At 51.7% G+C, this 12,678-nt stretch overlaps 3 protein-coding genes across 3 annotated transcripts; 2 read left to right on the forward strand and 1 right to left on the reverse strand.

Annotated features, from left to right (window-relative positions):
* Positions 1-341: 341 nt before the first annotated feature.
* On the reverse strand, positions 342-2,384 carry Z517_05872 (uncharacterized protein; the record flags this gene model as incomplete). The annotated part of the gene is made up of 1 exon (XM_013427614.1): positions 342-2,384. The coding sequence occupies one exon, from the start codon at positions 2,382-2,384 to the stop codon at positions 342-344; it is 2,043 nt and encodes a 680-aa protein (XP_013283068.1).
* Positions 2,385-4,764: 2,380 nt separating this feature from the next.
* On the forward strand, positions 4,765-5,754 carry Z517_05873 (uncharacterized protein; the record flags this gene model as incomplete). Its single annotated transcript, XM_013427615.1, has 3 exons — positions 4,765-4,794; positions 4,855-4,890; positions 4,948-5,754. 3 exons carry the CDS (start codon positions 4,765-4,767, stop codon positions 5,752-5,754), a joined length of 873 nt encoding a protein of 290 aa, XP_013283069.1.
* A 2,094-nt stretch (positions 5,755-7,848) lies between these two features.
* Positions 7,849-12,347, forward strand: Z517_05874 (uncharacterized protein; the record flags this gene model as incomplete). Its single annotated transcript, XM_013427616.1, has 2 exons — positions 7,849-12,096; positions 12,147-12,347. 2 exons carry the CDS (start codon positions 7,849-7,851, stop codon positions 12,345-12,347), a joined length of 4,449 nt encoding a protein of 1,482 aa, XP_013283070.1.
* Between the last annotated feature and the right edge of the window lie 331 nt (positions 12,348-12,678).

Here is a 12,678-nt window from a genome sequence, read left to right on the forward strand (position 1 = left end):
GGCAAAGATTAGAAAGGGATCGCGAGGATAATCTCCTGTCGAACGAACATCCGATCTGACAGTGACATGGAAAGAGAAATGAAACCAGAAATCAGAAAAAGAATCAAAACATAAAAACATAGTCGACCCTTCAAGTCATAAGATCTTTTTATTCTTGCTTTTCACCCACCCATCCAAGGGATTGAATCATGTCCCTGGTAATCATTGTCATGCCTATCAAATGCGATACCCTTCCAAGTACGATACAATCATTCCGAGAGCTGTCGTCCAATGCTCATTACTAAACATAATTCTAGCCTCCCATCAAGTTCTTCTGAGATGCACTCAGGCAACATGTCCATCTACCAAGCATAATCGGTCGCAAGCTGCTGGCTATTACCTTGCCGCCATTCTCCATCATCACTTGGCTCGCTGTCGAGAAAGTCATTTTCGTGATACTGTGTTTCGGCAGGCCGTTGGTCCGAGATCACAAGATTTACCATGTCACATCTACCTTGAATAGTAGCGGGAGTTGAGGCATCACTCTCATCGGTACTGTCGCCGAGACTGATCTTCTTGAGGTGACCGTTAGCTATCCGAGAGCTCTGTCGCTGTGATGTAGTGGGTGCCTTGATCAAAAATTTGCTCGCGACATTGGAGGGCTCTGCGGTGTTTAGAAAGACATTCTCCAACTTCGGTAGCCACCTCTGTCTGAACTTGGCACGGTCGCGCCAGCTAGCGTTTTTCAGAATCGCCTTGATGTTGAGTCTCCTCAGCTGCGGAAGATGCGCAGCAGAATCAACAAGCGATGTAAGGAACTCTTCTGCATCCTCTTGTGGCAATTGACGCATGTTTTCGATGGAGATGCTGACAAGGTCCGTGGGCCAAGTCGGAGGTCCATTTGGTAGTAGCTCGTCGTAGAGGGGTTCGCGGTCGCGAAAGGAAGTCGGATCGATGTACAGCATATCAACCTCGAGGTGTTGCAAGCGAGGACACAATGCTTGGAGGTTGGCTATGAAACCCAAATCCATGGACTGATTACCATCGAGACTGAGAGCTCGCAGGCTGGAACCGCCGCGGCTCAAATAGGCTTCGAGAGCGTCGGATGTCAAATTGGGACAATTCCGCAATTCCAGGTGCAGGAGTCCAGGCGGAAGAAGAGGCATGGTCATCTCGTCAACGATGCCGCAGTTTCGAAAAGATAACGACTGCAACTCTGGCACGCTGGCCAATACTCCGGCAAGTGAAGTGCCCACAGTAGTAATGTCTTCATCCCTGGCCTTTTCCGGTAGACTTAGGTTGAGGAAGGTGAGCTCGCGCAGGCGTCGGAAAGAAGGTCTGGAGTGAGCCTCCACAGCCATGTTGAGGACATCGAGGGTTGTGGGAAACCTTCCATTCCACTCAAAGCTCCTCATAAATAGATGCTCCGTCTCCAAACGTTCCAAGAGCTCTGTCGGATAACTCCACTTGACTTTCCTTGCTGTTGGCTGTGCCCATATCACAGTCGTGAGGTCATCGTAGTTGGAATAGAGTCTCAACCCTTGCAGCAGAGGGGTCATAGAGATCAACCTGTCCAAGGAAATACCACTCTTCTTGGCGAGAAGTTGTTTGACTTCAATGTCAAGGAAACGGATCTTTTTTCGGTAATCGGTGGTAAGGGACTCGTGGGCCTGTTCGAGCAGCCCAATGAGACGGTGAGCTCGCCATGATGGATACAGGGGAGGGCTATAGAGAAGAGCTGCTGTGCAGGCTTCGTGGAAAGAGCGACATAAGAGTCCTGTTTCACACAACCAGTTGATCGAGGGCTGTGCTCGCGACGTCGGGCCATACAGAGGGTACGCTGCATATTGCATGATGCTCACGAGAACGTGGTACGGAAGTCGTGGCCACGGAGGGATCCTCGTGTTGTCGGAGGCCGACGACATGTTAACACATTTTACATTCGTCCGGCCCCTATTGTCAGGTAGAGGCTTTTGTCGTTTGTATGTTTGAAATAAGCCGCCAGCATCCATCTGGCTCCCATTTCTCTTGGAGGGCAAATTTGTTCGACGTCTGTTTGCTTTGAGCGAGTGCTGGCGCTTCGATGATGGCGTTGGCGCTGGTTTTCGCTTTGGTGGCCGTGACTGCTTCTGTACCTGTACATATGATCTCGTACTTCTCCGAGGCCCAACGTCAGCGTGGGCGGAGGTGGAATGAGAGTCAGTTTCATCTGATGAGGAATCTGAGATGTCATCGTTGTCATCATCACTGGATTCTCTGTAGGTCTGGACACGACGCGCAGCCCGGCTAGGACGAGGGTTGAGAGTGAAGTCCTGGAGGTCATCGGTGTCGGTGTCGCTGTCGTCATTTGGGTATCGGACTCGAGGACCACGACGAGGCTGAGAGCGGCTTAAAGGATTGGCCATGGTGGGGAAGGGCAATCTTTACTGTGGCGGCGGAATGGACGAAAGAGGAAGATAGAGCAGAACTCGAGTCGCGCAAAATGACTAGACTAGTTCGCGGATGGCCAGCCTGAGCGTGAGTATCCCGAGGGACCGCTGTTGCGACGAGGACCTGTTGGCGCAAGATGCCGTGGGTATCGGTCACCACAGGACACGAACTGCAAAAGGGCGCATGCAAAGCACTGAGATCTTGCAGGAATTCGAATCACCTAAGCTGCGGATCTTTCTGCACGCAATATGCGCGGCACTAGTCGTGCTAGGGCGCGCCTACCCGGCTTGGCGGGAAACAGCGGAAACTCAGCCGAGGCACAATGGGTATCTTTTCCAGTCCACGACAGTTACCCATATGGAGCAACCTATGGAGTAATAGTACTCTTATGTAGATACGAGTACTTAGATACCTAAGATTCCAGTAACACTGCAACGTTCTCCTTAGTATCTCTTTGTATGGCGGCCAGCATTTCATCATTCTCTGGCCAAGATTTGAATTCCACGGTGAATCACTTTGCACCTGTAAGGGGTGTGGTCCAAAGTAGTGTGCGATTGGTAGCAGCGAGAATAAGTCCAAGTACTCCCTCTTCCGGGCATCACGACTATTCCTGTTCCTGGCGGGCTGTGCCTGAAAACCTTAGGAGCAGTAAGCAAATCAACGTTCCTCATCCGAGGAGGCCAACTAGCCCGCAAGTTTGCTTGGATTAGCAACACCCGAAAGCCGCTACGTAGTTCCTGCCTTGGGATTTCTGAATGAGCGCAAGGGGTGGCCAATTCTGGATCTTCCCATCTTTCACTATCAAGATAGGGTTTGATGTGGCTGTATGTAGAAACAAGCCACAGACTGAGAAAGTCTCGCGGGGGTTTTCATCATGCTAGCGGTTCGCAGCGGGGGTGACAGTGGAGGGCTCGGCTACCCACCCGGGCCTAGAGCCGGCCTAGCACGAGCATTCGTGTGCTGTCCAGGCCACTCTGGGTGCTAGGGGAGCCACTGGGGTGCTGAGGATCGGGGAGTTGGCGCGTAGGTATGTAGGAGAACAAAAGCCTACATACGTTGCGTGCTTCCTGCTCGTAAAGTATACCTACCTTGGCATTGTACGACCTGAGTTGCAGTGGTGTACCGACCTGCAGGACTTCGCATGCAACCTGCACTGCCACTGAAAATCATGCACGTTTATCTTTGGTTCATGGGCAGCGATGGCCGCTGATCATCCTACTAGCAACGAGGTACCTTCGGAGTGCTTTTCATGTACATGTTGGAGTTAGTATCAACCACTCGGCAATCTCTCATTCAGGCTGTTATCGATAAATAAGTCCTACCTCGTACTCGTACCTGAATGCCTGGGAAGGTCTGCTGTTACAATAGGTACTCAAATCTCCCGGGCATAAACGGCTGGGGGTTTCGGGGCTTCCATGGCTGGGCTGGGCAGCGGGCAATCATGGGCGACTGGCACTGGCACTGGCCCTTGCCCTGGCTCTTGCCCTGGCTACGTAGTTTCCGCAGCTCCACCACCTCGCCCTTTCCCAGCTCGTCAGCCAATCTCACTACTCGGCACCCGGGTCCAGCAACTTGCCTAAGTAGCTCTTTACTGTTGGCGTTCCTTGGGGCTGCAACCTGTTTGCTACCTTCATTGAGAGTCTCAGACAAGCTTCGCAACCCAAATCATCTCCTGTTCTCCTCCTCGAAGAACACCATCCCTTTCCCTCTCGCTGCGTACCTAGTACAGAGAACAAGACAAAGTGCCTCATAGTCGTCGACGCCGTCATTGCCTCACTGCCTCATTGCATCATTGCAACCTTCTCTTATTGCCAAGTCGTAGATCTGCAAGGAAGTACTAATCGTATCCTCTACCTCGACTGAGTGCCTCTTCCTGCCCCCCCGGTCCCATCCTCCCCTTCCAGCCCCAAAAGAGGAGTCAATCCCCCGTCATCATTTGCCGACTCCGATCAAAGCAAGTCACCCTGCCAACTTTCCTGATTTCCTGCACTACACCTGCACACCTCGGACGCACCCTGCAGCAAAAACCCAGCCAATCCTGCACCTGGCGAACCAACGGCCCTTCTTCCACTCTTTTTCCGTCTCTCAAAGACATCCTTCTCCAAAAATAATCCCATTGACTCTGCTCGTTAAGTCGTCCAACTGCGAGTACCGAGAACTGATCGACGAAACACCTCGCACCCTTCGATTGCCCTGCCAGCGCAACTTTCTCGAATCGTCCGAAACAGGCACACCTCGTCGTCAGTGATCTCCTGACTCTACAGCGCATGGTGTTTCAAGTCACTGTCTCGCACTTTCCTCTCGCCACCTCCTCCACCGTCTTCGTTCCCACGGTTTCTTGACCTCGTTGCGGAAATGGGTGGAACACAGTATGGAAAGTTCCAAGTAGGTTGCTCTCAGAAGCTCGAGTTCATTGCTTTTCCAGTCGCTAACCTATGGCTGCAGGACTTCTGTCGTGATGCGACACTACCTATATGCAATGTTAGACCTCCCCTGTCAGACGATAAGCTTCCCGTGGTCTTCTAACTGCCTCTCCAGATCCTCGTCACGAACAATCAACCACCTGGCCTCGCATATGGAGGCTGTGTCCTGCGTGGAATTACGTTAAATAACAACCGCAATCTCGCCAACTTGGGCTCAATACTGCTCTGTGGCATCGCCATCGTTGTTGCCCTGTTTCTGCTATGGCGCGCAGAGAGGAAAGCTGCTGCGGTTGGTCGTCGGGAAATGCAGATGTTTCTGGTCGGTTATATCATCATCGAAATCTGCGAAATATTCACAGTCGGCGGTTTTCCATTGAACAACGATGTGCGGAAAGGTTTCACAGCCGTCCATCTGGGTGCTATCGTGGCGACCATGTGGATCTTGCTCATGAACGCAGTAGTGGGCTACCAGTTAGTGGATGACGGCACGCCATTGTCAATGGGGTTGATCGGCCTCAGCTCCCTGGCATTGTTCGTTGGCACTGGCTATATTGCCCTGGACACGGCCTTCTCTTGGACAGGATTTTGGGACAGCTCGTTACAGCCACCGCACCAGAACTACGCCCTCTACACGCTATACCAACTCGCACCGCTGGTATTCATGTTCTTGTTCTTCGTCCTCGAGTCGATATTGGTCCTCAAGATCCTCGGCGAAACGAAACCAATGATCTACCTGATTGCCGCAGCCCTCCTCTTTGCGATTGGCCAAATCTTCATGTATGTGATATCGACACACATTTGCAAAGGTACCGATGGCGACATCAATGGCACCCTTTTCGCAACCCTCTTCACGCTCCTCAGCGTCGTGGCAGTGTTCGTCTTCTGGTCATCAATCACTGAAGACGACTGGCCGATCCAATAATCATAGCAAAGCCATTGCCAGGGGGTTTTGAAATACTGTCACCAGAAAAAAACCCGGGTCTAGGCAGAGCTTGCCAACCCATATTTCTCTTGTGGGCCTGAACAATTGCAGGCGGAGAAATGATTTTTAATATCTTGAGACGGCAAACCTGGTGCGACGCCCCCCCTTCCCGACCGGAACAAGGGGCGTCCTTGTCGTTTGTCGCAATATCCTAATGTTCCCCAATTGGAAGGCTTGGGCATGATAGCTTGACGAGTTACGCAGCGTTTGGCATCTGTGAAATGTGTATTGATCACAATTTCCGGGAGGTTTCAGGTTTCAGTCGATTTCAACGCGATTCATGGGCCGAAACAAATCTTCCGTTCGACTTGAGGGCTGTGAGCTGGCATCATACAGCAACCATTTGACCTAGACTAGAATATAGTAGTAGTCCTGCAAGGATATATCTTTGTGCTGGACGGTACAATACATGAGATATCTCTCAAACTTTGTAATCGAGAACGAACTCGATATGTAACCAAAAAGCTTCATGCCGTAGTCAAAGCCAATGCCCTCGCGGTATGGAGCGACCAGGGAGCCGTCAGACCAACCGCACCCGTACAAAATATCAGAGAACTAGCTTTACTCCAACACACGGTAACGTCCACTCTGAGCGCCCTAACAAATTCCTCAGCCAGTGAGTTCCAATGCCTGTGTCCAGTAGGGACGGCAAAGATGTCGCCGAAGCTGCTGTTTCGGCTCCGGTGCTGGTTGCAGATGCGATCAATTTCTGCCGAGCATCATCAAACAATTCCTCCGCCGAGTTTTTGACCGCAGTTGCAAGACCGGCGACTGTCGTGCGTGCGATATCTGTGAGGAAGCCTCCCATCTCTGACGGCCCTGTACCATTGTTCGCCTGTCCCGGAATGCTCCCTATGCTGCCCGAGAAGTTCGCGGTATATAGCCTGGGAGTGAACCAAGCGGCAAGCGTCTCATGTGAGGATAACTCTCCTCCTCCTGAATGTTGAGATGGAAGGGTAGGTAGGTCGACGAAACATCGATTTGACCAGTGGCAGGACGATGCGAAGAGGATGATGAGAAGAAAGGAGCAATATATGCACGGGCGGTTGAGGAGGTATGTGAGCACGAGCAGGAGGATGAGATGTATGGGCGAGAGGCTGAGGGGGAGTGGGAGTAGGAGGAGTGGAAGATATCTGGTGGCACGACTGCTGTTAGAGCGTTTCCAGAACCCTCATAATGACAGATGCAATACTTACGAGCGAAGACAATACATTGGCATTGATATGATGTGTTCTTGGAAGTGTAAACTCGAGGAAGAAAAGTAAAGGATTCTTTTAGAGATGGTGTGGAACTTGGGCGAGGTTGGCTCAGCCAAGCGGAACGAATGAGCGTGGCTGTATTATGAGAATGGCACTGATGGATACATGGCTCGAGGGGTACCTGTGTCACAGATGCTATACCAAGGATTCAAAGGGGTTGAACAAACCCATCTTCTTATAACCTGCAGAAGCGGTGACACCCTGCATGAAGATGCAGGAGGCTACAGTCAATTATTGACACTGAATCTGAATGTCACCGCGGGCTTCTACGTTCAGGTGCCCAGAACTGGTGCGCTGGTACACACAAAAAGCTACTATAGGCACCTGGTGGTGGGCTCGCTGGGGTGACGAGGGATGCAGTTCGCAGCAGGATCCCTCCCCCGGCGGCTGAATTGGCGCTTGAGTGGCAGCGGGCACGTGTTGCTGGCAGCAGTCATCGATCGAATTGGAGCTGCAAGACTGCGGAGAAATTTTGACGAGAATGAGCCAGTCGTCGCTGAATCGCGCCTCTGATTCACTTCAACTCATCTTTCACCTTCCTTTAGATTGCTCAGGGCTTTGTGTTTTCATCAGCAAACACTTCCCACCCACCCTTCAGGTTATTCGTGTGTTAAAATATTGCCTCACTTTCCCTGCACGTTTCGGTGCTGCCATTCATTCTCGCTTCTTCTCTGGTTCCGGTGTAGCATCCGGGTGACGAGAGAACAATTGCCTTTTGCTCTACTAAACTCGATCGTGGGCCCTTGGACTGGTCGTCCTTGGTCTGACTGGAATAATGTCATCCAACGACCTGCAAGCTCTGTTTGCCAACTTGATGTTGAAGCCTCGCGACTCTCCTACCCCATCCCATACGCCACACCAATCCAACTCTGCAGGCCAACCTTCTCCTTTCCCAGGCGCCTCTCCGTTGCCTTCGAGCCCTCCTCCTGCTGCTCCTGTCGCGAACCACAACTCCTACAACCAGATGGCTCAGCCAATCGCGTCTGCGCCTTCTGCTACGGCGCAGTCGTTGCTGAACCTGCTTAATTTTGGCCCTTCGGTCTCTACACCTCCTAAGGCAAACTCACGACCTATCTCTTCCACTAGCAATGCTGCGGCGGTCGTCGAGGAGAAGAATGACAAGTCAGCAGGTACTGCTGCCGGGCAAGGCTCGTCGACTTCAGCTTCGGATCTCCTCGCAAAGTTGATGTCACCTTCGCCTGCCCAAGGCGGCTCAAAAGCCCAATCTCCGCTGAACCTGGAGGATCAAGGTGGTGGCGGCGGTAGAGGCGACCAAGAAAATTCTACGCCTGATCGTGATGCCTCGCAGGATGCGCTGCTCAAGCTCCTCAGCAAAACCCATCTTGGCAATTCCATCAGCACGCGCCAGAATCTCGTTGAAAAACCGCGGTCTCCGTCAACAGATGCAAAGTCCGATGCGAATACTATAGAAGCTAAGCCTACGAGTACAGAATCATCAGCTCCTTTATTCGGATCCAGTTCCGCGGCTGAGGGCGCCTTGTTTGGAGCTCTTGGTAATGACACTAAGCCACCAACCCAGAGTCAACCCCTCTTCACCTATACGAACCCATTTGAAGCACTACAGGCATCTTTGAATGCCTCTCGAACACAAACTCCTAAAGAGGGCACCACTGCTTCCGAACCTGCCAATGTCAATGTCCCTCGATCAAATGTCGAGTCTGGCAATGATCTGTCGGATTCGCGTGTCGGTACAGGTGACCAAGTGGCCAAGCGGAAAATACTCACTCCTAGACTACCGCTGGCATCAAAGAACGCCACTGTATCACGCGATGGCTCAGTTACCGGAGCAACTCGAGAGACTGAGACAGAAGATGCAGTTCCAACGGAAGAGGTTGTCGCTCCTGTCTCAGTGGAGACCAAGTTGAAAGACGAAGGCAAGGAGATACATCTGAACGCCAGCAACGGTGTCAAACAGGAACTAGGCTCTGGCGCGGACAAGAGCGTCGAGCAGCCAGCTGACGGTGGGGATGACTGGGAAGACACGGAAGAGTCACCAAACAAGGAGTCCTCCAGGATCGTCCCAGTCTACAATTTCCCCATCAAGCCCTTTGTTTCGATCACTTTGCACTTGTCAAAACCTTCGAGCGTTGGCATTAGAGATGATGGCGTGATGGAGATATCAAGACTCAAGAAAGATTTCGACCAGTTGGACCGTTCTTTGGCAGCTGCGACATCAAAGTACATTGCCTATGCCTTAGTGAAGAACGGCGGCATGCGCATCATCAGACAAGACGACGGCAGTGACCGACAAGTCTTCAAGAGTTCTCATGATCGAATATTCAATGTTGCTCTCTGCACAACCTCTGCTGCTGGGGAATCATCGGATGACCAGGCGCTCCTAGGAACTGGGGTCAGTGGCACTGTGTATTATGCTACCATCAACAAGGACGGAAATGATCTATTCGAGAAAAACGCACTTGATACTGAAAGCCTCATTTTTCCGCCTTACCCTCCGGCTGACGAGAACGCATCTGGGGGTGTACTCAAGACCCGCGCAAAGAGAAGCTCTCGTCACCCAGAGTTCTTCGCCATTGGACGCGGTAAGGCAATCCATCTCGTCTGGCCAGCAACGGCGCTCTCTCCACGGTACGGTATCAGTGAGCACAATCGGCGCGTCGATGTCGATAAATTCTTCCAGGAAAGGTCCCTTCAGATCTCTACTGGGAAGGCTGGGAAAGACTTCATCTTCAGCGAAGATGACACTTTAATCGTTTCTTTGGACAAGACCGGACGATTACGATTCTGGGACATTCGCAAGCTGATTGATGAGTCAAATGCCACCTCAACTCGGCTAGCTAGCATGACTATCGACCTCCCGATCTTGTCCCTTTCCACCGCATCCCCAGCGGAGAAGTCGTGGCCAACGTCGGTTCTATTCGTAGACAAAGCTCGTCCATATGTCAAAGGAGGCGCGCTCCGCTACGTTCTTGTCGGCCTGAGGCAGAATCATACTCTTCAACTCTGGGATATCGCTCTCGGCAAAGCTGTTCAGGAGATCAATTTCCCTCACGAGAATGAGACTGACGCGATCTGCAGCGTGTGTTATCACGCAAATAGCGGGTTTATTGTTGTCGGGCACCCGACCAGAAACTCACTCTTCTTCATTCACCTCTCCGCGCCCCGTTATACGATCAGCACTTCTCTGACACAGGCTGCATACGTGCAGCGCATTGCTGAAAAGGACCCGGAACTACCAAAGCCTGATTCCACGGCCTGCATGAGTGGCATCCGTGAAATGTCTTTTGCAGGCAAAGGACAGCTCAGAAGCGTTGAGCTTCTTCCAATCTATCGAACTGCAGAGGAGCAGAGGGCTATCGACGAAAAGACGCCGCTATTCGAACTCTACGTCGTGCATTCAAAAGGTGTTACGTGCCTCAACATTACCAAGGAAGACCTAGGCTGGAATGCGAACTACAAGGTGGTTCACGGGATTGATGCTGCGAAGGAAGGCTTCGTCACGTTGAAAGAGCTGCGCCTTGGGACAGTGATCGAGGAGGGCCCCCGAGACAGGAGTCCAGTCGAAGAAGGTCCAACAAGTAAGAGCTTGAAGAAGAAGCAAGCAAAGAAGTCCTCGTCTTCTGCGGAACGTGTGGAGACTGTTCAGGCCGAGGATTTGGAACTTGGCAAACCAGCGGTTACGCAGCCTCCCAGCAAAGCCGCTGAACCACTCACAGAGGTGACTAATATCGAAACTCCTGTTGCAAAGGAAACAAAGAAGAGCAAGAAGAAGTCTGCCCCATCCACCGAACCACGGCTCCCTGATAAAGTCGCGCTCGCCGATTCAAGTGCGAAACCAGTCTCAACGGCTATATCCACCCCAGCATCTGCGGATGTAGCCCCCATTGATGAGCAGACTTCTGCTCCAGTGGCTGGAGTTGTCCCGCTTCCTTCAACCGCCGAGACATCTGTGAAACCTGAAGCCGTTACTGTCGGAATTTCAGGTGGTTGGCTTGACAAGGAACTGAAGAAGGTCGAGAAAGTCGTATCAACGGAGTTTCGTAAAGAGCTGGACTCTCTCTATCATAACCTCCAAAATGATCGGAATGTCCAAGACTCTGCTGCCATAGCCCGTCAGGAAGCTCTCCTTCGGTTGGTGTCGACAACTTTGAGCACCAACGTTGAAAAATCACTTTCCCGCATTCTTTCGGCTCAAATGCAACAATCAATGGTTCCAGCACTTACAGCGGCTACAGTCCAAGCCGTGGGTACTCAAGTGGGAGAAGCCGTGGCGAAATCCCTCCATTCTCTCGTCCCCCATGAACTGGGCGTGCAACTGCCTATTGTGCTCAATGGAGTTCTGCAGAGTCCGCAGATGACTCGGACGATAGCAGATACAGTCTCGCAGAAGATTTCAAAGGAGATTGAGACTCGGCTCAACGATCTTATGCAGAAACATGTTGTGCCGACGTTTAAGACGCTAGCCGCTTCAGCAGCTGAAAAGGCCGCATCTGAAGTTGAAGTCCGCCTGCGAAGTGAAATCCGTCAACTAGAGAGTGACCGACGAAATGACCTGACGAGGCTCGAAAAGTTGGGCCAAGTCATTCAGGCCACTGCTGAGGCATTGCAGCAAATGTCCGACACCCAAGTGGCCTTTCAAGGCCAAATTCTTAGGGATCGTCGACAGCTTGCACTTCTCGGCGAAACCAGCTCATCTCCAGTGTCTCGCCAAGTATCGACGGCCCGTATGACTCCTTCGCCACGAGCCGTCCCCCGACCTATGGTTCCACGACAGAAAACTAAGGAGGAGCTGGAGTTGGAGGAGATCAGCCAATTGATGAATGAGGGTCGGTACGAGGAGGCCTCAATCAAATGGCTCCAGTCATCCCAACCGGCAGAGCTGTTTGACAAGCTGTTCATCCACTTCACTCCGGAGTATTTATCGACTGATGTCTCCCCACTGATCGCCTTTTCCATCGCTGTCACCATCGGAAATAGTCTGACGACCAATACGGCTCAAAGACTGGAGTGGATCTCTGCCGCATTCAATGCGGTCGACCTTGCTGTAAGTGCTCGTCAAGCAACTTTTTCTTCGTGTCCTAACATCTTGCTTAGGATCCTGAAATTTCTGACCTGGCCCAACATGCGCCGGCATTGTTGAGCTCCTTAATCCAGAAACTGGAGCGGCTCTACTTGACGATCGCGGAGCGTGATCCGACCGATCCAGCGCTACAAATTATGCCAATTGTTTCAAGGAGGGCGAAGGAGATGAGGGCGTCTTTGGAGGGACCGGCTCGCCATGGCGTTGAATTCTAGCTTTACGATCAGGTTTAGACGGTATGGCAAAGCTTCAAACACGCTTAGCAGCAGAGGGTTGATGCACAACAAGCGGAGTAGAGGAAAAGTCGACCATGAAGGATTGATTCACATGTGATTACTGGATACGTCGAAAGAGCCTCATTAGGCGATTTCGAGATGGGAAAAGTTGGAGCATTGAAGTATGTGGTGAAGTCTTTCTTGTCCTCTGTGCTTCTAGCTTGATTTTTCCACCGAACTTTTATTCGTGTGAAGTAGACTCGAGGTCGTCGTGCTGGAATCCGGAAAACCTGTGCTTTGATTATTGCTTCAGCCACAAGAAGCACCTTCC

The sequence above is a fragment of the Fonsecaea pedrosoi genome (genome assembly GCF_000835455.1).
Source record: "Fonsecaea pedrosoi CBS 271.37 unplaced genomic scaffold supercont1.4, whole genome shotgun sequence".
NCBI classification, from domain to species: Eukaryota; Fungi; Ascomycota; class Eurotiomycetes; order Chaetothyriales; family Herpotrichiellaceae; genus Fonsecaea; species Fonsecaea pedrosoi.